Below are 21,205 nucleotides of genomic sequence, written 5' to 3' on the forward strand. Positions count from 1 at the left end.
CCCTGTGGGACTTCCTGCTCTCAGCCTCCGGCCCCAGCCCCTAAGCTTAGAGTTACAGACTTTATTAGATGCATAAATCCTGTCTCCAGAGCTCAAGAAGCATCATTAATTGCAGATGCTTTGTCAGAGCCCTGGGGGGCCTTCAAGAACTCCCAATCCCTCAACAGGTTGGAGAGCTCCCATGGATCACCTCCTCTCCTTGCTAGCTTGTAAAATAAAACACACAGAAAGCCCTGTCAGGCTAGGCATCATGTTCTGGAAAGGAAGGAGGAAAGAGCCAGGGTGATCCCGTCCGGGGACTTGGGAGGCTGCAGGCAGGGCCTCCTGGCCCATTTACACCCACGTGGACCTGCCTCTTGGAGGGTTAAAAATGGAGTCACTACTCTGAGATGTGCCTGTGGAGAGAAAAGTGAGGTACAGGAGACAAAAGCAGTCTCAGAGCCCCCCAGAAAGTGGAGATTGCATCAGATGTTTGGAGACAGACCCCATCTTCACCAGCACTGCTCTGGACCAGCCCCACTTCAGAGTACGGAGCAGCGCTCTGCAGCCGAAGCACTGCTGCCACCCTGCGGCCACGGCTGTGCACGGTCGGCTTGGCCATTTTCTCTCTGGAGTAGAGTTCGCTGAAGGCGAGGTCCCAAGGCCCTGACGTCAGAGTCCCAGAAAGGCAGGGGCAGGATCCTGGGGTTAGATTGTTGTTTTTGTCCACCTCCCTCTAGTCGGTCCAGCCTCTTCCTGGCTCTGCCTCTGACTGATTGGGGCAGGTACCTAGAATCCCCCTTAGGAAAAATCAGTCACCGCCTCTCAGGAAGTATTCCCTTCTGATCCTAGTCCTTCCTCAGAACTCCCGCCAGTGTGGTTCTTTAGCTGATGCCAGAGAGGTCTCATGATATAAAGTGCCTATGAATCAGCTTTGGGCGAGATGCTTAGCTCTTTGTAAGTGAAGTTTCTTCACTTAAAACATGGCAGCATTAAAAGGAAGCACTTTCAAAGGGGAACATTATTTGAGACGCTTTTGGTAACCCTGGCATAGAGGAGGGGTCCTTAAAACACTAGCTGTGATTGTCTTTGCACATCCGGGTCCCAGGGAATTTACCATTTCCTGAGCAGTCCAGACAGAATCATCCTTGCAAGGAGTTGGCTTTCATCTTGTGGCCTCCACCAGGGGTTCTGGTTTGCCCCACTCTGAGCGGACCTGTCATCTCACATTACAAGCCTTTCCCGTGTTCGAAGACAGATTGTGATTCTTCCACTCTGTAGAGTTGGGAAGCATTCACTTCCTTTAAAGTGAGGCATCTAGAAACCAACTCACACTTTGGAAAGGTAGATGAGAGCAGGTTTTGATCTGGGTGGCCTAGATACTCGTTTCTATCCGTGCAACCTCAGTTAGGGTGCGCCTTTCTGTGAGGTTTGTCTCCTGGATGGTGCGAAGCACAGAACCTGACCTTCATCGTCATCACGTCTTATAGTTTCACCACTTCTTAAAAGGAAGTGTCATGTCCACGGGTAGATGGTTTTCCATGGGAAATGGATCGTGCACCATACTGAGGTCCTTGTCCGTTCTTATCCGACAAAGTTCAGAGGAGCAGGGTATGAGGCGGGTGGCACGCTGCAGAGCAGCTCCCGGGTCGAAAGGTTTTAATGCAGCTGTTAACACTTCACTGTGTGCCTTGGTCAAGGGTCTCAACCTATACCTCATCATCCGTGACAGGAGGCAAGTACTCGTTATCCAGAGCGCTTGTGAACGGTAACTTAATGAATGCCAAGCATCTAGCACTCCACCAAGCACGGAGCGGGCTCACCGAACACGTTTATCCTGTTATTTCTCTGATCACTTACAGATGGATCTGAGCTGAGGCTGATTCAGAAAGGAGCTGTTCTAGCTGCTTCCTGTGTCCCGGATGGAGGTGATGGGCCTCTCCTTCGGCGAGAAGTTAGAATGGGTTAGTTCTTCTACCTTGGCAAACTGTCCTGCTCTCAGTTTCATCTCAGCCTCCAAAGCTTCTGTCTCGGCTTTGGTATTTGGCCTTCAGCAACTCCCTTTGCCATTCGCTGGATTCTCGTGCTCTCGACCACAGTGAGGACCACCCTGCCTTCCTGCTCTCCCGCAGACTGGAGCTCTCTGTTTGTTTAAGTTGCACCAAACATCAGCCATGAACTGCATGTAAATCACCTCTCCTCCTGGACACTCCCCTGGAGGCAGCTGGCTATCTCCTAGTCGGCTTCTTCAGCCTGCTCACCCTCCTCATTTGTGGTATCAAGAAATAGAGATACAAGACATTGGTAGTGCCTGCCCACACCGCCTCACAGTTCCTGAGCACTACCTGTTTTTCTTGTGAACTACCTTATCTGCTTCTAAAGAAACTCCACCTCTCATTTCTAGATTCTCTTCTTCCCACACCCATAGACTCACAGAATGCTTCTCTAAGTCTTCGTGTACTCCTAGCTTCTTGAGGGTAGGGCTTATTATTCTCTAATTGTGGGGAAGTGGGGACAAAATGCTGAAAGGCTAAGAGGCCACTTCACCTGCCTTCCAACATCGTCTGATCTCCGAGTTCTTTCTAGGCGGGCTCCCATGATGCCGAGGACCCTTGTCCCCAGGGCAGAGCTGAGCCTTCTGGTGTGTTATGTAATTCCTACAAACCACCCACCTCCTCTAGGCTGTGTCTTCCCCTGCATAAAAAGGAGGGATAAGAATGCCAGTTCTTTCTGTCCTAAGAATTGGGAGAGTGAAGATCACAGGCATGAGAGCCCAATGAGTTCCCAGAAAGAATGGGACTTGTAGATTGAAGCATCAGACAGGACAGTGGTTCTCTTCATAGTTTAATGTTATATTTGCAGCATAAATAAGGCACAATATACGTCAGGGCAAGGCTGGGAGAGGGAGAAGGCATGGCTGGGGTGACTGCTATGTGGCGAGGGGAGAGGAGGAGGGACGGGAAGGGAGAATAGAGCGAAGCCTCCGCCTCAGCCCCGTCCCAAGGAGACTGTGAGAACCTGCTCACAGGGATCATGCTGAAGTGGGTGGGGGGAGAAAGGAAGACAGTTTTGTAACAAAACAGCCTGTAGCACTGCATCCTCCTGCCTGTCAAAGTCCACCACTGGGGCCCGGGGAAACCCAGACCCAGAGTCAAGTTCCTTAATGACATGGAGAGGTGTTGCTACATGTCAAAGATATACAGATGAACAGAGATAGAACCATAGATACACACAGCTTTCTTTTCAACAGATACTATGTCAGGAGACTATGGCTTCCACTGCTGGGGCTGGAGGCTCATCTCCCTGCCTGAAAGGTGTGTTAGGGGGTGGGGTGGGTGGGAGAACAGGACAGCTGGTCCTTCCTGTAACAAAGAACATGGAGTAATCCGTTTGCGAGGGGGTATGGGCCAACTCCTGTCCGGATCCACGCAGGACAGGTTTTGGGGGTAAGTAGAGGAAGACAAATCTAGGTTTTGAGATGAGTGATGTTGTTATTGTTTTAATGGCAGTGGAGGGAGGGACTGGACAAAATGGAAAAATGTTAGTGCTACGGCAGAGGATGGGACACCCTACAAGGATTTCCCAGCTCGCCCCTAAGGCAATGGTTCTCAAACCTCAGTGTGTCTGAGAATGGCTCTGAGTGCTTATCAGAGCCCATCCCCAGAATTTCTGATTCAGTATGTCTGGAATGGGGCCCGAGCGTGCATGTCTAACAAGTTCTCAGACGATGGTCCTGCTGGTCCCGGACCACATTCTGAGAACCACTGCCCTAAGGGAAAGTCAGTGAAACTAGTGCTCATAGCCACTTCTTACAGCTAAAATGGCACTCACCAGAGGTTAATGCTGATGAGACAGCTCTAGGCTACCAGCCCCCATTAAAAAGAGAAACTCTGTGATACAAACCTGCATCTGCCAAGGACGGAAGCTGCCCTAAGCTGCCCTACACTCCCCAGCCCCTTCTCATTCTGGGGAAGAACTTTACCCCAAACAGAAACGAATGAACGGCTCTGGAGGGTGGGAATGCTGGCCAGCAACCATCTCTGCTCATTCCTGCCGGGTCACCGCCCTGGAGTGTGGCATTTAGGCCTGTGTGCGCCTGCATGCATGCATGCAGAAACAGAGAAATCAGTTCTCTACGATCAAGGGAATGATTAGGGTTGTGGGAGGCTGAAGTAGGACTGCGGGGCAGGATCCTTTAATTTGCCTTAGGATCCTCACCTGTCCTGCTCTTCCCTCCACCCCTGTCAAAAAAAAGTCTAAAGAAAGCAGAAAGAGCGTATCAACAAAGGCATATGTGATATACAGCTAGAAGGACTGGATTCTAAAGACTGGTTATGACATTAAAAAAAAAGAGTACATTTCCTTCCTGTGTATACAATGTATAATATTACTGAAAAATAATGATTTCGGGATGGGAAGGAAGTTAGGAAAGAAATGGGATCTTTGTGGGGAAGAGCTGTCTCAGGGCTAGCACCTTTCAAGGAGCCTCTCAGTGTGAGCGAACAGGGGAGGAATACTTTGGTGTCTGCTTGTGGTTCAGGCTGCAGTTGGGGCGTTGTTATGGTTAAGCACCCTGTCTACCAGGATGGGTGGTGCTGGAGGGCAGTAAATCAGGAAAGGAACTGAACAACAGAACAGGCATAGGGAAGGCAGCAAAATGCAGTTCAGTTAGGCCATCTCCTCCTTACTGCCACCAAGAGTGTAGAGTCTAGGGCTCAGGGCCAAGGAGGAGACCAGAGGCCAAAGGAAGCCAGATTTGGGACATACAACCAACAGGGAAAAATGAAGCAAAGGAGGTCCTACTCCTCCTAGTCCTTCCTAATAGAGTGGGAGGCCTTCTCAGACTTTTCAACTCTAAACAAGCTTTAAGACGACGTGGCTGAAAGTCTGTGAACCAGAAGACGTGGTTCTGGCCCCTCCTCTATGGCCTTGCATCTCTAGCAGCTGTGTCCTTGGGGTGAGTGGGAGGACTGAGTCCTGTGTTCACTTAGGAAAGTCCCAAGGCATCACTCTTCCCCTTTCAGAAACTGTCTTCCCTTAGAAGTGAAAGTGTTAGTGGCTCAGTTGTGTCCAACTGTTTACAACCCCACGGACTACAACCTGCCAGGCTCCTCTGCCCATGGAAGTTTCCAGGCAAGAATACTGGAATGGGTAGTCATTCCCTTCTCCAGGGGATCTTCTTGGCCCAGGGATGGAAATTGGGTCTCCTGCATTGCAAGCAGATTCTTTACCATCTGAGCCACCAGGGAAGCCCATTCCCAGCCGCTTTCAGAATGTGTCCTCCCTTAGGCCCATAGAAAGGCCATGGTCCTTCAGAAGGAGTAAGTGACACCCTCCATGATGTTTGTTCTGGTTCAGATGGGTCTGGAAGGCAAGGAGCGGGGTGAGCGGCCACACAGCTGGCTGCAGTCACAAGGTAAGTGTCATTCTCCTTGACTACAGGAGGGGCTTCAGCTCTAGCAATTGCTCTGCTTTCTCAGTGAGACCGAAAACCAACAAGAGGGCTGCACGGGTGGGGGCGGTCCTGTCGCGTCCCTTCCGCAGCTCACTGCTGCTCCACTAAGGTTCTGCCCATGCCTCTCAGGTCCCCAGGACTAACTTCCCACTGACGAGAATGAAATAAGGACTTACTTAGACATGGGGACTAAGAAATTAAGATCCGCTCCATAAATTAGACTTCCTACCCAGGGAAGACCAGCAAGGACTCCAACTTCCCTCAAGGTCAGGCAGTGAGGCAGCACACATGTGCAGTGCCAGCCTGATCCTTAACTTGAAGACACTTGACTAAAGCGGGAAGAAAATTAGCCAAGGGCCTTATGAAGGCTCCTTAGGAGCCATAAACGCAGTCAAGCTTTAGGGCAAGGCTACTAGCGGGAAATCAAGGTAACAAAAAAATGAAACACAGCTAAGGCAGGAGAAAATCCCAGAGAGCAACCATCTACAGGAAATGTCCTGAGCATAAGTATGGCTGTGAAGTTTTAAAGGCAAGCAGAGTCCCTGGAGGTGGTCACCTGTATCCTGACCATCTGTTGTGCCGTTTGCTAGTCTGAGTCACCACAGGGGCTGTTCCTGTTGGGTCCTAGGTGGGGGAGGATGAGAAAACCATGTTTCTCTCTCCTCTTTCTTCACCAGGTGTGGCTTCTTCAGCACCAGCTCTGAACACAGGAGGGGAAATTAAAAACAAATGCAGTAAACATGTCATCTGGCTGGCTCACCAGTTTATCAGTCTGAGGAGACAGGGATCTTGCAGTTTAGACCATTTCCTCATTGCTCTCTGACAGCCAATTTTGGAAGATAAGAAAGGAAGCTGGCAGTTACTCTGTATGCATGTATAAGATGGAAGTAGGAAAGAGAGAGAGAGACAGAGAGAAAGGGACATTACTGGCATGGGCAGATGGCAGAAAGTGGCTCTGGGACAATTGGAAGGGATTCATACTGAAGGGCTATTAAAGCTGACCTATCTATCCACAGGCCTCTGGCTTTGGACTGCTTCCTATGGCCTTGGTAGAAATTGCATAGTTCAGAGCCAAAGGAAGACGAGAAGTCTTAATGGGGAAGAAAGAGGGGCAAGAAGGATAAAAATGTGCCCCCTGCAACCCAACTTTTCAAAGTAAGAATGGCTGAGAGCAATAGTCACTAATTTCCCAGCAGGTTGGACCTTTCAACAAACAGGGCTCTTTGGTGGACATCAGTATTCCACCTCCCCTTCCCGCGCCTCCTTCCAACCTATCTCATACTCAAGAAAACCCACTCCGGACCTTGGCTAGGATGCCTGAGTCCTGGGGCTTAGACTACAGAGAAGCATCACATCCCGGGGGCAGAGAGCAGAAAAGAGCGAAAGAAACACTACAGAACCAGGAGACCTAGAGGCCAGGCTTGGAGTGGCGCGCGAGAAAGAAGGTAGATCAGTGAGGCTCGTTCGTGCATATAAGACCCTTGCTCATAAAAGACGACAGGCATGTGAGGCTGAGAGATGGGGGTGAGGGGAGTGAGGGAGCACAAAAGTCCCCCACATGACAGCCTCCAGAGGGCTGCATCAGAACCAATTACAGAAGAGAGACAGAGGCAGGGATACAGGCAGGGGGATGAAGAGACAGAGACACAGGAGTGTAAAGATGACCAAAAGGAGTATGTACGCTTTGGCTGATATACTGTTGTAAAACATAATCAATCCAGTAAACTGATGGAACAAGCTTTAAAACCACATTGTTCCTGTCTGTCCTGGAGGATAGAGCAGGGGTGGGGAGGGAATCAGCCAGTCAGATCCTGGGTGTTTTCTCTTTTCACTACTGAGCGGTATCTAATAAGGCCATAAGATGAAGGTGCTAAGGCTTAGTGGGAGGTGGAAAAGACTTCACCACCAGACTGGGAAAACTCAAGAGAAAAAATGAGGTACCCAAATAGCTCTGAAATAAATGAGAAAGTACTAGAACTTTTAAGATTTCATTTCTTTTTGTTTTTGGTGGCTGGTAGGGAGAAGGGCTAAAGTTTATGGAAGAGCTGGGAAATACTGCTAATTCATACATTAGAGGTAACCTTACATTCTCCGTAAGTCAATGTTTTAACTAGAATTTATGAAGGGGAAAATGGGACCAATAAGCAGCTCCTGGGAGATGAAGTCCTGAGTCCACGGGGTGGCTAGGGACGGGGCAGCAGTGATGTGCTGTCAACTCTAGCCTCCCTCTACCGAGCAGGAAGTGGCATGCTGCTAAGGATCAAGAAGGTATCATCCATGGCTGGGTGGGAAGAGAGGCAACTGAGAAACTGAATCCCAGAAGTGCAAGCGTTAGTGTTAAGAGACAGGTACACGTGCATGGGCAGGGTGATTGTTCAGACCATCCATAAAGGCCTCTGGCTGTGGGTACATCAGAAACTTCCCTCTTGGGGAATGATCTATGTGGCTCTGGGGCTGGGAGGCTCCTAGTACAGGTGTCAACGTACATGACTGTGTGAGAAAAGCCCCACATCTGACCATTACTCACAACACGCAATTCCCTCCCCCATATTGCCGTGTCCAAGGCAGACGGGAGAGCATAAGATGACGTCTCTCTTGACTCTCGGGTGGGCGAGCTCTGGCTGGGGACCCCTCCACCAGGGGAGGCATCATCTGCCCGCAGACTGAGACTGTGGGGTCATGATCACATGCGACTGTATGGGCATGCCCAGTTCTGTCCTTTGGCTGGCCATTTGAGTGAGCACTGAGGTGGCCACAGCTTCGGCTGCAGAGCGAACACTGAGGCCGTTGCTCGGGGCTGTTGCTGAGCTGTGTTGAATCACAGGGGCTGGTGAACCCGTTGGCTCTGAGCTTTCCTTGGGGCTTTCTGAAAGGAAGCAGGGCAAAAAACAGAGCAAGTGGTTAGGAAACAGAATGTGGACGTAGGCAGAACTACCTTTCCCTGAAATTCTAAAGGGCCCCAAAGGAAAACGAAGCCCATATTTTTAGTGGGAGAAACTTCCCAGAATCTTGGCTTCTAAGGCACAAATGGGCTAGGAAACCACTAGTTGTGAGAAGGGAAGTAAGCTAGGCCAAAATTCACCTATTCATCCCAATAAAGCAAATCCCCAACATGTTAATTACACTACCTGGCTTCTTGGTCTCTGCATAGTTCATTAACCCATTGGAACACTCTTCCTCTTATTCATGTCTTTAAAGGTGATTTAAAATAAATCTCTCTTTTTAAGCTATCCTCTCATTAATGCTCACAACACTGCAATCATTCTATTACTTTTAATATTCCTTTAGCATGGAGTTGCACTAAGGATCAGTTCAGTTCAGTCGCTCAGTCGTGTCCGACTCTCTGCGACCCCATGAATCACAGCACGCCAGGCCTCCCTGTCCATCACCAACTCCCAGAGTTCACTCAGACTCACGTCCATTGAGTTGGTGATGCCATCCAGCCATCTCATCCTCTGTCGTCCCCTTCTCCTCCTGCCCCCAATCCCTCCCAGCATCAGAGTCTTTTCCAATGAGTCAACTCTTTGCATGAGGTGGCCAAAGTACTGGAGTTTCAGCTTCAGCATCACTCCTTCCAAAGAAATCCCAGGGCTGATCTCCTTCAGAATGGACTGGTTGGATCTCCTTGCAGTCCAAGGGGCTCTCAAGAGTCTTCTCCAACACCACAGTTCAGAAGCATCAATTCTTCGGCGCTCAGCCTTCTTCACAGTCCAACTCTCACATCCATACATGACCACAGGAAAAGCCATAGCCTTGACTAGACGGACCTTTGTTAGCAAAGTAATGTCTCTGCTTTTGAATAGGCTATCTAGGTTGGTCATAACTTTCCTTTCAAGGAGTAAGAGTCTTTTAATTTCATGGCTGCAGTCACCATCTGCAGTGATTTTGGAGCCCCCAAAAATAAAGTCTGACACTGTTTCCACTGTTTCCCCATCTACTTCCCATGAAGTGATGGGACCGGATGCCATGATCTTTGTTTTCTGAATGTTGAGCTTTAAGCCAACTTTTTCACTCTCCTCTTTCACTTTCATCAAGAGGCTTTTTAGTTCCTCTTCACTTTCTGCCATAAGGGTGGTGTCATCTGCATACCTGAGGTTATCGATATTTCTCCCGGCAATCTTGATTCCAGCTTGTGTTTCTTCCAGTCCAGTGTTTCTACACTCAAATCATGTTATGAATGACCAGTCCTTGGCCAAGGCTGTTAACACAACCAACTACATGAGGTCTGTCAGACCCTCCTGATTGTCAACTAGCTAGGCATTAGTGATTTAACACATTTACTCTGAGTTATACCACTCCATGTAAAGTGACAGTAACATTTTACTACTAAACAAGTGTCTGAGGTGCATACAAAGATATCCACATGCTGCTCAACATTCAGGGAGTTTCATTAAACATTGGATAGCCTCTCTGGCTCAAGATATCTACATGCTGCTCAACATTCAGGGAGTTTCATTAAACATTGGATAGCCTCTCTGGCTCTTTAAACAGAGATGTGTAGAGTAAGGGCAAATTCCAACAGTTGGTTGTATTTTTGACCTCCTGATAAATGCCTGTGTCTTCTTTCACAACTTAAATATTACCTCCTCTGTGAAGCCTTCTTTTTGTTATGCTCAGGAAATTTAACTATTTCATTGTCTGTGCTTTCAGAGCATGCTTCATTTATTCACTGAAGATTTACCAGGTATTGGCTGTGTGCCAGGCACTGGGGTATACAAAGAATAAACAGGCTTCCTGTCCTCAGGAGTCCCCAGTCTAGGGGCTCTTCGGCACATTTGTGCTTACCTTACCTATGAGTCTCTCAAAGATAGGACAGCGTCTCGCTGGTCTTGTGTCAGGCACTCACTGCAATGTCCACACCACCCAGTAGGAACTAAATATATCTTCGCTGTAACAAGTGATTTCAAAGACTAACTACCTGTCAGAGTTCTTATAGGGACTGAATAGAAACCCTACTGTATATAGACTTCATACTGATAAATGCTCAGTCCTTGTCTTCCTTAGCTCATCAAAAGGATTTGAAATAGCTAATCACTAAACTCCCTGAAATACTTTCTTATCTTGGCTTACAGAACACCACACCCAGCTAACTCAGCTGGTTTTCCTCCTACCTGTTTGGCTGCTCATTCTCAGTGTCTCTCATGGGTCCCTTCTCGTCTCCCTGCCCTCTAAATGTTGGAGTACCCAGGGCTCAGCCTCGGAACTTCTCTTTTTCTACCTATGACTCTGTCTTGACAATAGCATCTCATCCAGTTTCATGGCTTTAAAAACTAACCATCTTCTGCTGACGGCCAAAGTTGTACCTTCAGCTTTTCCTTGGAATTGCAGACCCATACAACTGCCTGGTTGACAGCACCACCTGCAAGCCTAAGAGGCTTCCAAATCTGAGCTCCTAATACACCAGCGAGTCCACTTGTTCCTACACTTGCCCCATCTCAGTCAATGGCAACTCTGTTCCTGTAAGGTGCTCAGGCCAAACAATTTGATGCAATTTTTTTGGGGGGGTGCAATTTTTGATTCTTCTTTTTCCTCACATATACTGTCCCATCTAGCCATCATCAAACCTTGTTACTCTAACTTCAAAATCTATCCTGAATTATATCCCTTCTCACCACTTTCACTACCACCAACCGGTACAAGGCTCCATCCTCTTTTGCTCATAACTGTGACAGTCTCTTAAGCAGACTGCCTGCTTCTGCCCGTTCATTCCTCATTCTCTACAGAGTGACCCTGTTCAAACTAAGTCAGATCAGTCACGTTGCTATTGTGCTGAAAACCCTCTAGTGGGTCCCCAAAGCAGAGCGAAACCTGAAGTCCTCTCTATGACCGATGAGGTCCTCCAGAAAAATGCTCCCGTTGCTCCTCCTGCCTCATCTCCAAATACTCTCTAGTCCCCATTCTCTCCAGTCTGGCCACACTAGCCTCCCTGATGATTCTAGAATGTGTGAGACATGCTCCCACTTTGGGTCTTTGCATTTGTTGCTGCTCTTGCTTGCAGTACTTTTCTCCCATATTAATGTGTGGCTAGCTCTCTCAATTCCTTAAAAGTCAAAAAACACCTCATCTAAAATTTCAACCCTGCTGCTAACATTTCATGTTCGTCTTCCCTGTTTTGTTTTTTTTCTTCTAAGCACTTACTCTTATCTGACATAATATATATTGTACCTATTTATCTCGTTTATTGTCTGTCTCACCCACTAAAATATAATCCCCTTACGGGCAGGGACTTTAATCTATTTGGTTCCATATTACGCCCTCAGCATGTAAAACAGTGCCTAGGACAGGTTCAATCAATATCTGCTGGATGAATGAATGTACTCTGAAGTACACATTAAAATTAAAATTGTTGTTCATTCACTAAGTCGTGTCTGACTCTTTGTGACCCCATGAACTGCAGCACGCCAGGCTTCCTTGTCCTTCACGATCTCCCAGAGTTTGCTCAAACTCATGTTCATTGAGTTGGTGATGCCACCCAACCACCTCATTCTCTGTCACACCCTTCTCCTCTTGCCCTCAATCTTTTCCAGCATCAGGGTCTTTTCCAATGAGTTTTTATTTAAATTAAATGTAAATAGAGATGTTTAAAATTGGTGATGTGGTCACTCTCTTTTTATGGGAACATATCTTTGAAATGATAAAGAGAGTGGAAAAATAATTTAATATATCAAAATTTGATAGCCAACATTTCTATGAATTTAATTTGTAAAGGGAAATGATTAGTTTTTACTGTCCATAAACAAATTATTCACAGTAATTTTAATTTCAGGATTGCGCTTATCCTGAGCATGACTGTGACCAGCTCTTCCTAGCCCTATATTATGCGTTCACAGATTACAAGAAGAAACCAACATTATCCTGTCATTAGAAAGATAAAACATATCACCAAATCTCAATGCTTGACAAACCCCAAGGTATCATCTGCTGTTATATCCTCTTTAGACTAAGATGGTGGCTTTGGAATAAGGAAGAGCTGGATGTGAATCCTGGGTCTGCCACTTCACCAGCGGTGTAACTTCAGGTACGAGACTAATATGAGTGAGTAGAAATGGAAGTAATATCTATTTCATGAGAGAACTGGGAAGATGGTTCAGTGCCTCATACAAAACAGGTACCCAATATATATTGCTACCCTTTATCTCCAAAAGGATAGTTAATTAGGATAACTACACTGTTCTCAAAAATTTTTTTTGGCAGGACTGGTTGTTCCACAAAGGCTGCTCACTCATCTGTCTGGGCCCCCCAGAACATTCAGAATGGGGTTATAAAATTATAAACAGTTGAGACACTCATTACATGCAGTTTACTGACTGACTGACGTTGCTTAGGTTGTGAGCCACTCACCTAAATAGCCTTGAGTCTTTTTCTGTAGTGCTGTGACTGGGCAGTCTTTATGAGCTAACAGTAGCTGTTTCAACTGAGCCACCTCATTGCGTAGTAATGTGACTTCATTCTGAGGAGAAAGGTAAGAAAAGAATATGAAGAAAATGCATGCTCCACTCTTGAAGCCCCAGTGACTATCCTCAGAGTGAGGACAGAAGGCTGCCTGGATTTTCTCCTTCGAATCTAGAAAAGATCCAGCAAGGCTTCAGACAGCCCAGGGCCAACATGGCCACAAATTCAGTGACAGAAGCTGCTTTCAATGATAGTAGGAATTTTACACAGAAAACTTATTCCTTTGTAGGGTAAATATGATTGTACAAAAATTAATAATACATATGTCCTTTGACTAGTAAAGCCTACTTCTAGGAATCTATTTAACAGAGCTATTTACTCAACCGCATACAATGTACACTGCAGCACTGCTGTTCTGGCAAAAAATTAAAAACATTATAAATATCTGAATCTTATAACCAAACTATAGAATGCTACATTGTACAGCTATTGAAAAAAATGAGGTAGGTTCTCTGTATACATGACTAGATCTCAAGAAGATAACTGTTTCATGTTAAAACAGATATATAGTCCCTCTATGGCTCCCCAACAAAAGCTAAAAAATGAAAAAATATTAGAAATATATATAGATCTGGTAGGTACAAACTTATCTACAAGGAATAGAATGAGACTGGGAAAGACATACTGAAGAGAGACTTTATTTTTAATCTATACTTCTGTGTGTGTATGTATGTATATACTACATATATGTTATATAAATATATTACCTTTGTAACTGAGTATTTTTAAAAAATCAGAAGAAGGGAATGATATTCAAGAAAATGTCTGGATTATAACTGTTCTATTTGTACTTGTGTGGTTTTTTTCTTAAGTGAAAGAAAGCTCATTCGGGGAAGAAACACACTTCATAGACAGAGTTAGGCCATCTCAGAAGGTCAGAGAGGCCTTCTTTCTTTCTTTATTTTATTAAGCTGCATTATCTGGACAAATACTTTCCCTCTAGGTGTTCCACTACCAGTCAGATTTTACTGATGATTTAAGAGAGCACCCTGGGGCACTTCATTTATTTTCCTTCATCCAAAAGGGTCTATGGATGACTCATTCTGTAGCTGATTTGGGATTAGATGGTGAGTGTCCTTTCCAGTCCCCAGGGAAGAGATTTCAAGTCTGACTGTTAAGACATTCGTTCTGTATTCTTCCTGGCATATGTTCTGAATCCATCTTAATTTAAAGAATTATCATCTTCTACTATATTGTCCCACTTTCTCATGATTCAACATCACTTTCCAGATTCAACAATCCTAATAAGCACCCAGGACCCACTCACACTCAGCTGAATGTTCTGAGAAGTGAGTTCCTCAGCCTTCTTCTCTAGGGAGGACACCCACAGCTTCCGCTTTTGACGGCAGCGGGAGGCTGCAGCCCGGTTGCGCTCCAGAAAGCGCTGTCGCCGCTCATCTGGATCTTCATCAACCGTGCGCCTACGTCGACCTCCAGTACTAGGAGTGGGTTGGGCTGGTGAGACCTGTTGCCCAGAAGGAAGAGGAGTTACTTGAAGATCTGCTTAAAGGATCTACCAGCCTCTGTCACCATAGCAAGTCTCCTCACTCTGTCCCTTAGCTTCTCTTTTGCAGTAGTTCCTCATTCTGCCTCCTGTTTCCTTTCAGTCTTCTCAGTTCCATACTTGGACAAACTATAGTTCAGTTGGAAACTGATTGTTTCTGAGACAGACAGACAAAAATGAAACTAGGATCATTTTTTGTTTCTTAACAGTGAATATGGTGGGCAGGGAAATTATAATCAGGAGAAGTGTCAGGGGAACTTTCAGGGAGACTGTGGAATAAAAAATTGGAGAATTACTGACTTGGCCAAGCAATACAGACAAAACAACTGCATGCTGTAAGTTTCAGAAAAGGAGAAGAGATTTTACCATCAGTGAGATATGAGCTATCATGGAGATATATGAATTAGCATATTCTTTTTTTTGCTGTACCACGAGGCTTGAGGGATCTCAGTTCCCTGACCAGGGACTAAACCTGGGCCGTGGCAGTGAAAGCCTGGAATCTTAGCCATTAGGCCACCAGGGAACCCCTAGTATACTCTTTTTATTTATAATCAGTTATTAGTCATCCTCAACAATGGCCCTGTTTCCTGCTTTGTTTGTTCTGTTTTTAAAGAGAAAAACATTTTTAAATCCCGTTACAAATTGGTGATTTAAGACCATCTTTTTTTATTTTTTAAAGTTTTTATTGAACTTATTCGACTTAGCTTTTTTTTTTTTTTAATGTGTCTTTGGTCTCGAGGCATGTGGAACTTAGCTTCCAGACCAGGGATCAAACCTGTACTCCTTGCATTGGAAGGTGATGTCTTAACCACTGGACCACCAGGGAAGTCCCCGAGACCATCTTTTTAAAAAAAATACTTATTTTCGGCTGTGCTGGGTCTTCATTGCTGCGCGTGGGCTTTCTCTAGTTGCGCTAAGTGGGGTCTACTCTCCAGTTGCTTCGTGAGGCCTTCTCATTACGGTGGCTTCTCTTGCTGTGGAGCATGGGTCCTAGGGCACTCGGGCTTCACTGGTTGTGGTGCACGAGCTCAGCTGACCCATGGCATGTGGGATCTTCCCAGACCAGGGATCAAATTGGTATCCCTTGCATTTCAAGGTGTATTCTTAACTACCGGACCAATAGGAAAGACTTTATCTTTTGTTTTTAAACTTTAGGCTGATGTCTCTTGTTTCTAAAGCACTTTTGAATCATCCTCCTTTTCTGTTAGCTGGTATGTACTCAAAGAAGATAGACCAATCTTATAATAATGGCCAAAATTAAAATATAGAAAGGTTAGCCATCTGTATAAAAGAAACTATGTAATGTAAAACAATGCCAAAAATTAATTCTTCCCGAATCTGTTGCTATTAGAGAACATCTATATTGGTAGTTTCCAAATGCCAGAGCTCAAATCAGTTGCATGAGGATAAACATAAACTCATAAGAAAACAGAATCTTATTCTACTTTAGGCCCTACTGAATCATAGTCTCCAGTAATACAGATAATGAAGAGATAATTTTAATTATTCAGATTAATAGTCTCTCCCCCAAATGAAAAAAAGTGGAGAAGAAATTTCAAACTCATTTTAATGAGCTACAGGCCTTGGGGTTGCTGCTTCTTACTGTACTAAGGGAAGTTTACATAGATTCTCTTGTGATTTTCAACTTGCTCTTTGTTCTAAGCTCACTGGTGCACACGTAAAGACTGGCAATTGAGGGGGAGAATGGGGAAAAGGAAATGATGGATTCCTATTCTCTCATAGGCAACTTAATAATACATGCAGGGAATGGAGGTAAGAGAACAGACCAAGAGAAACTTGGGAAGAATAAGAAGGAAAGGAATTAGTGGTAACTAAAAACGAAGTCATGTCATTTCCTCAAGGGGAAGCAGCACAGTTTGGGCAAGGGGGCTGCTGCTTTACCATTTCTAGAAGGGACTGGCATCAGAAGGGGTTACAGGAAGGTGGGCAGGCTTAGCTTCTAACAAGAAAACTCAAATGAAAGCTTTTGTTGTTGGCCAAGGTTTAAGGCAGCATATGGTCATTAAATGTTAGGACATGTGGTGGTAACTGATGAAGCAGGTGGTGACATCAGGAAAAGGGGATGGGCCAAAGACCTAACTCCACAAACTAATACCAGGTTGTTGTCACCTAACCAGTACAGACAATATGAAACCAAGGCTTACTCGGTTTCCAAAGAAACTTAGTAAAACTGAGGCCTCCTTGAAAAAAAAGAATTGGGCTTCTAAAGAAGATCTCTCTGGCTTTTTTAAGACTTTAATTTCTCCTGATAAAAAAAGATTAAATTGATAAGGAAAAAGTGTTTTTCAGGGTATGTGTTTGTTTACTGAGCCATCTTAATGCTGTGACATCATATTTTATTAATATATTGTATAATATATTGTATCTGATTTTTGTATAAATATAATCAGTTAAGTTTTTTGGGGGGTTGGTGGGGGTTAAGATAGGAGAGACTAGAGACTTTGTTGTATAAAGTAGCTTGAAATGAGGTTTGGTCACATTTTAGAGGGTTCTACAGATACAGCACTCACATGTAGAAATAACAAAAAAGCAGAAAACAAAAACTGAGACCTCCTCTGTGGCAGTTCTGCGTTATCCAATCTGCTTGCATTTGTCTAACAAAAGGACAGATAAAGCAGAGTGCATTTTGCTGTCAAACTGTCAACAAGAAACAAAGTGCAAGTCGAAGCCCAGAAGGCTGAAATCCATTCCTCCTTCATTTTCCTGCTCCTTGAAAAAACAGATATGACCTAAAGAGTAACAGCGACAAGCTGGTTCCCCCATCAAGGGTCTAACTGACCTGTGGCTGGGCCGGGGATGGGGCGTCAGGGTGCTGGATGAGGATCTGGCTTTGCTCTGGACGGGCCGTCACCATGGTGCTGGCAGTCCCCACCACCATTCCACAACCACCATTGATTGAGGAGACTTGGTGGGTTAGGGTAGCTTTTAGTCTCTGTGGTAAAAGATAAGAAAAAATAGCTTGTCAAAGGTGAGATTTTATTAAGGGTGAGAAAAGTGGGCTTAGATTTTATTACTGGCCTTACAGACAAAATTCCCACAGTGATTTTCCCTTAACAAAGGGATTAAAAGAAAATGATATAGAGAGAAAGAGTGCCCATGATCCCTAAAATACCTACTCTGTTCCCTCATTATCATCCTGGGCACAGTTGGAGGGTGGGGGTTGTTGAACCGATAGAGTCCAGATGAAAGCTCTACCCTGGAACCTGGCCAGGGGCTGGTTACGCAGTTATTCACCTCTTGGCCAGCTCTCCTGCCCACTCATCCACCCTCCATCTGTCACCCTGGAACTGAAACAGCAAGAGTTCCATCCAAACAATCTGTGCTGCTTCTTTTCACTGCCATGGCCTGTGTACCAGGCTCTAAAGGTGGAAGAGAGGAGATAAGAGTCATGAATCAGGGTCTATTCTTCTCCAGACCCGGCAACTGGGTAGGTCTTTTAGCTCTGCAAGCCCCAGAAGATACCACTTCTTTCAGAGGGGCCAGCATTGCTCCAGGTTAGGATGTACTTACCATCTTGGCTTCTGATGGCATAGGGTGGCCAGAGGGAGAAATGGAACCACTGCTGTTAACTGGTGGGCCAGGGATACCAGGAATGTTGGGCACCATAGACACAGGTCTGGCCAGCTGGATCAAGAAAAGGAAGAAAAATCAGAAGGGGACATAATGCTATTAGTGGGGCAACAACTTCCCCAAATGAAGTGCTTTTGAGGCTGGCACATTAGGGCCTGTTCTATGCACCCTGTCCATGGGGCATGCAGAAAGTCTGGGAAATACCTTCCCTCATGGAGCACCACAGGATAGGGGATCTAATCCTTCAGTGCTGTGACAGTTTCTATGGGAAAGGCTGAGACTGTGTCTTGAGGAAAGTGGTGGACAATTTGTGAGGTACTTAGTGCCAAGTGAAATAAGCCAATCAGCAGGCTGGCAAGATCAATTCCTAGACCAGGAGCCAACGGTCCAGATGAGCCTTTGTCTAGTGTTCCATAGTGCTGAATTGGCAGAGGTTAGTGAAAAGTATGGGCAGGCCGCCATGCTCAACTAATACAGACCAGAGCCCATGTTTCCCTGGGGCTCATGTGTGTTTATGAGCATTCAGGTGGAAGGGAGGGGTTCGTGTGTTGGTAGGGTTGGCTGCCCCAACTACAGAACTCACCGATATAACAGAAGGCATCTGTACTGGAGGCCCTGGCAGCACAGGCATGGTCTGTCCATTAGCAAGATGCATGACGAGAGGGAGGGAGCCGGTGGGAGACCTAGAGGAGATATAAAGTGAAATGCTCACAATACAGACTCTTTTGCCAATGATCTTCCTCCTGTAATTATAGCAGATTTCCCAGTCTTTTCTAGTTATGGTAACACTGTAAAATGTTGACACCCTCATGATGGCAGATAAAGCAGGGAATGCTACTTACCTTACCTTATAGATGGAGAGAAATGGCAAGACCTTTACACCTTGCAAATTAAGCAAACATCACTGAATTCAAGTGGGTGGGAAGCTAACTACTGAGTTTAGAACAAATAAATAAACATTCCTACACTGGCATGTATAAATTCTGTGCTATCTTAGATAAGGACTACTTCTACCAAAGTTGCCGTTTTGTAAGGCTGTGTCATATGATAGTCAAATCTGAGTAAGTTACTCCTGTTCCTTTCCATGTTTTGTTCTACTCTAAGAAGGAAGCCATTCCTTTGTATTTTTCTTAATGGGTCTAGAGAACAATAAGCTTTCAGAGGCTGAAGCCTGACAACAGCCTCTTTAACCCATGGGTACGTGGAGACAGGATCTTAAGTCATCCCATTAGGAAATCTGCATGGGCCACGCTAGGAGTGAAGACAAATAGACAAAATTAGGGATAGCAAAGACCAAGAGCCTTAACTGGGACTCAGGGGAACAACCAGACTTAAAAAAGATGACTTAATGGGTTTCAGCCCCTCATTCAGTAGTTCCTCCATAAACTTCTATAAAATTGAGGCCAAGAACTAAATATATACTTCCCTGTGTGACCTCAACCATTATAATGAACTTCCTAAAGTTCAAAGGATTCTTCTTTTAGGCTGAATAAGTATTAAACCTCCAAATTAAGGAAGTACACACTCAAATAAATACTTGCTTGCCTACCAAAAAGGTAAAGAAGATTCTGTTTATGGAGTGAAAAAAATTCATTTTGAGACACAATCTCAGTAACTTGTTTTCCTTGAGAATTCAGAAACAGTCTCTATTTTATAAAATAATTTCATACAGAGCAAAGAGATTTAAGCTTTGCTGCTTCTCCCTGCTCTCTATACTTACCCCAGTTGCCTGTTAGATGGGGGAGCCTGTGTGATGACGGAGGTTGGGGAAGGAAGGGTTGGGTGAAGTGGATCATAGCCCAAATGGAGAGGCAGGGAGCCCGGGCGTACGATGGTAGGCGTGGGAGTAGAGATCACAACAGGCTTTGGGGCAACATCCTGGGGAGAAGAACCAACAGATCACAAAATGCTTTAAGGGGTGCTTATAGGGAAATACAGAGCTGGTAAAATCTAGTATAAATTTATTGGAAAGAGCACTTAGGCTACTAAGGTAAATCGTGACCTGATTCCATGGTGATCATGGATCCACACCTCACTAACCCATTCAGAAGGAATGATGAGTTAAGACCTTTGGTTATCTCCCTTCCAGGGATAATGGCAATATGAGTGGGATGACAGTTGGAAGACCACTTGAAATCTCTGTAGAAGCATTACAGTATCATATAAATTCTAAGGAGTGACATAATTTTTGTTTGTTTTGGGGCCATGCTGTGCAGCATGTAGGATCTTAGTTCCCTGACCAGGGATTGAACCTGTATCTCCTGTAGTGGAAGCATGGAGTCTTAACCACTGGACCAAAAGGGAAACCCCAGGAGCATTATAATTTTTCATAATCTAGGTACTTTCATTCTAAACCTGATGCTCAAGTGTCCACTGATCCCTAATGGGAAAAGACAAGCATAAGACTGGCAATAAGGCAATCCAGTATCTCCCATAGACCACTTAAAAAAAGGGCTACGGAAGTCTGAATAATGACCATATTGTGATAAAACAAACCGCTTCCCATTGTTAACCCATTAGGACCTTAGACTGCCAGTGCCCACAGTGGCCCTGAAAACATCTCTAAGCAGCCTCTAGGACCTGGCTGCTGCTGGAAAGAGGAGGAGGGGAGGATAGCTGCAGTGTTTATGGAGGGGATAGTTTTGAGATGTTAGCAAACTAGTTTTGGAGAGGTTAAGATGAGGTACAGATGCTCTATCCACAGTGGATACTAAATAATAACCACAGTAGAGACTGGAAGGGGCCATAAGGAGACTCCTGAGGTTCTGATAATATTTTCAAAGTGTTGGTTATATACACTGTAGACTGAAAATTCAGTAAGCCGTATACTCACAATCTATGTGCTTTTCTGTATGTGTACTCTATTTAAATAAATTTATAAAAAAAATCTCACAAAGTGTTTGCTTCAAAAAAGTAACACTAAGAATTCTGATAAATATTTCCTTCGAATCACTTAAAAATGTTCCTTTGGGAAGATTTTTTTTTCTAAATGGTTTAATGTTCAATTTATGAATTATGTGATTTTTCATTTTCACTTATTAATTGAAGTAGTACAACATATATGATCTAGTACAATATACATAAAGTATATAAACTTAAAGGATAAAACACAAATACATATGTAAAATAAAAACAAAGCCCATTTTTAGCACCCCAGAACATTCTCCTGTGTTCCTTCCTAATTCATACCTTCCCTCAAGAGGTAAAGGGTTTCCTCCACTTAA

At 44.9% G+C, this 21,205-nt stretch overlaps 1 protein-coding gene across 3 annotated transcripts in view; it reads right to left on the reverse strand.

Moving 5' to 3' along the window:
* Positions 1 to 2,810: 2,810 nt before the first annotated feature.
* The window catches only part of ATF7 (activating transcription factor 7), a 95,599-nt gene continuing 77,204 nt past the window's right edge, over positions 2,811 to 21,205 (reverse strand). For all 3 annotated transcript variants that reach the window (XM_010857948.1, XM_010857947.1, XM_010857949.1), the window contains exons 6-12: positions 19,702 to 19,859; positions 18,565 to 18,664; positions 17,922 to 18,035; positions 17,191 to 17,343; positions 14,154 to 14,351; positions 12,776 to 12,884; positions 2,811 to 8,300 (exon numbers count right to left, since the gene is read on the reverse strand). In XM_010857948.1, coding sequence (XP_010856250.1) covers positions 8,083 to 8,300; positions 12,776 to 12,884; positions 14,154 to 14,351; positions 17,191 to 17,343; positions 17,922 to 18,035; positions 18,565 to 18,664; positions 19,702 to 19,859 — 1,050 coding nt within the window. In that variant the 3' untranslated portion in view covers positions 2,811 to 8,082. The remainder of the gene's footprint in view (positions 8,301 to 12,775; positions 12,885 to 14,153; positions 14,352 to 17,190; positions 17,344 to 17,921; positions 18,036 to 18,564; positions 18,665 to 19,701; positions 19,860 to 21,205) is intronic.

This window comes from Bison bison, unplaced genomic scaffold (genome assembly GCF_000754665.1).
Source record: "Bison bison bison isolate TAMUID 2011002044 unplaced genomic scaffold, Bison_UMD1.0 scf7180017864383, whole genome shotgun sequence".
Taxonomy (NCBI): domain Eukaryota; kingdom Metazoa; phylum Chordata; class Mammalia; order Artiodactyla; family Bovidae; genus Bison; species Bison bison.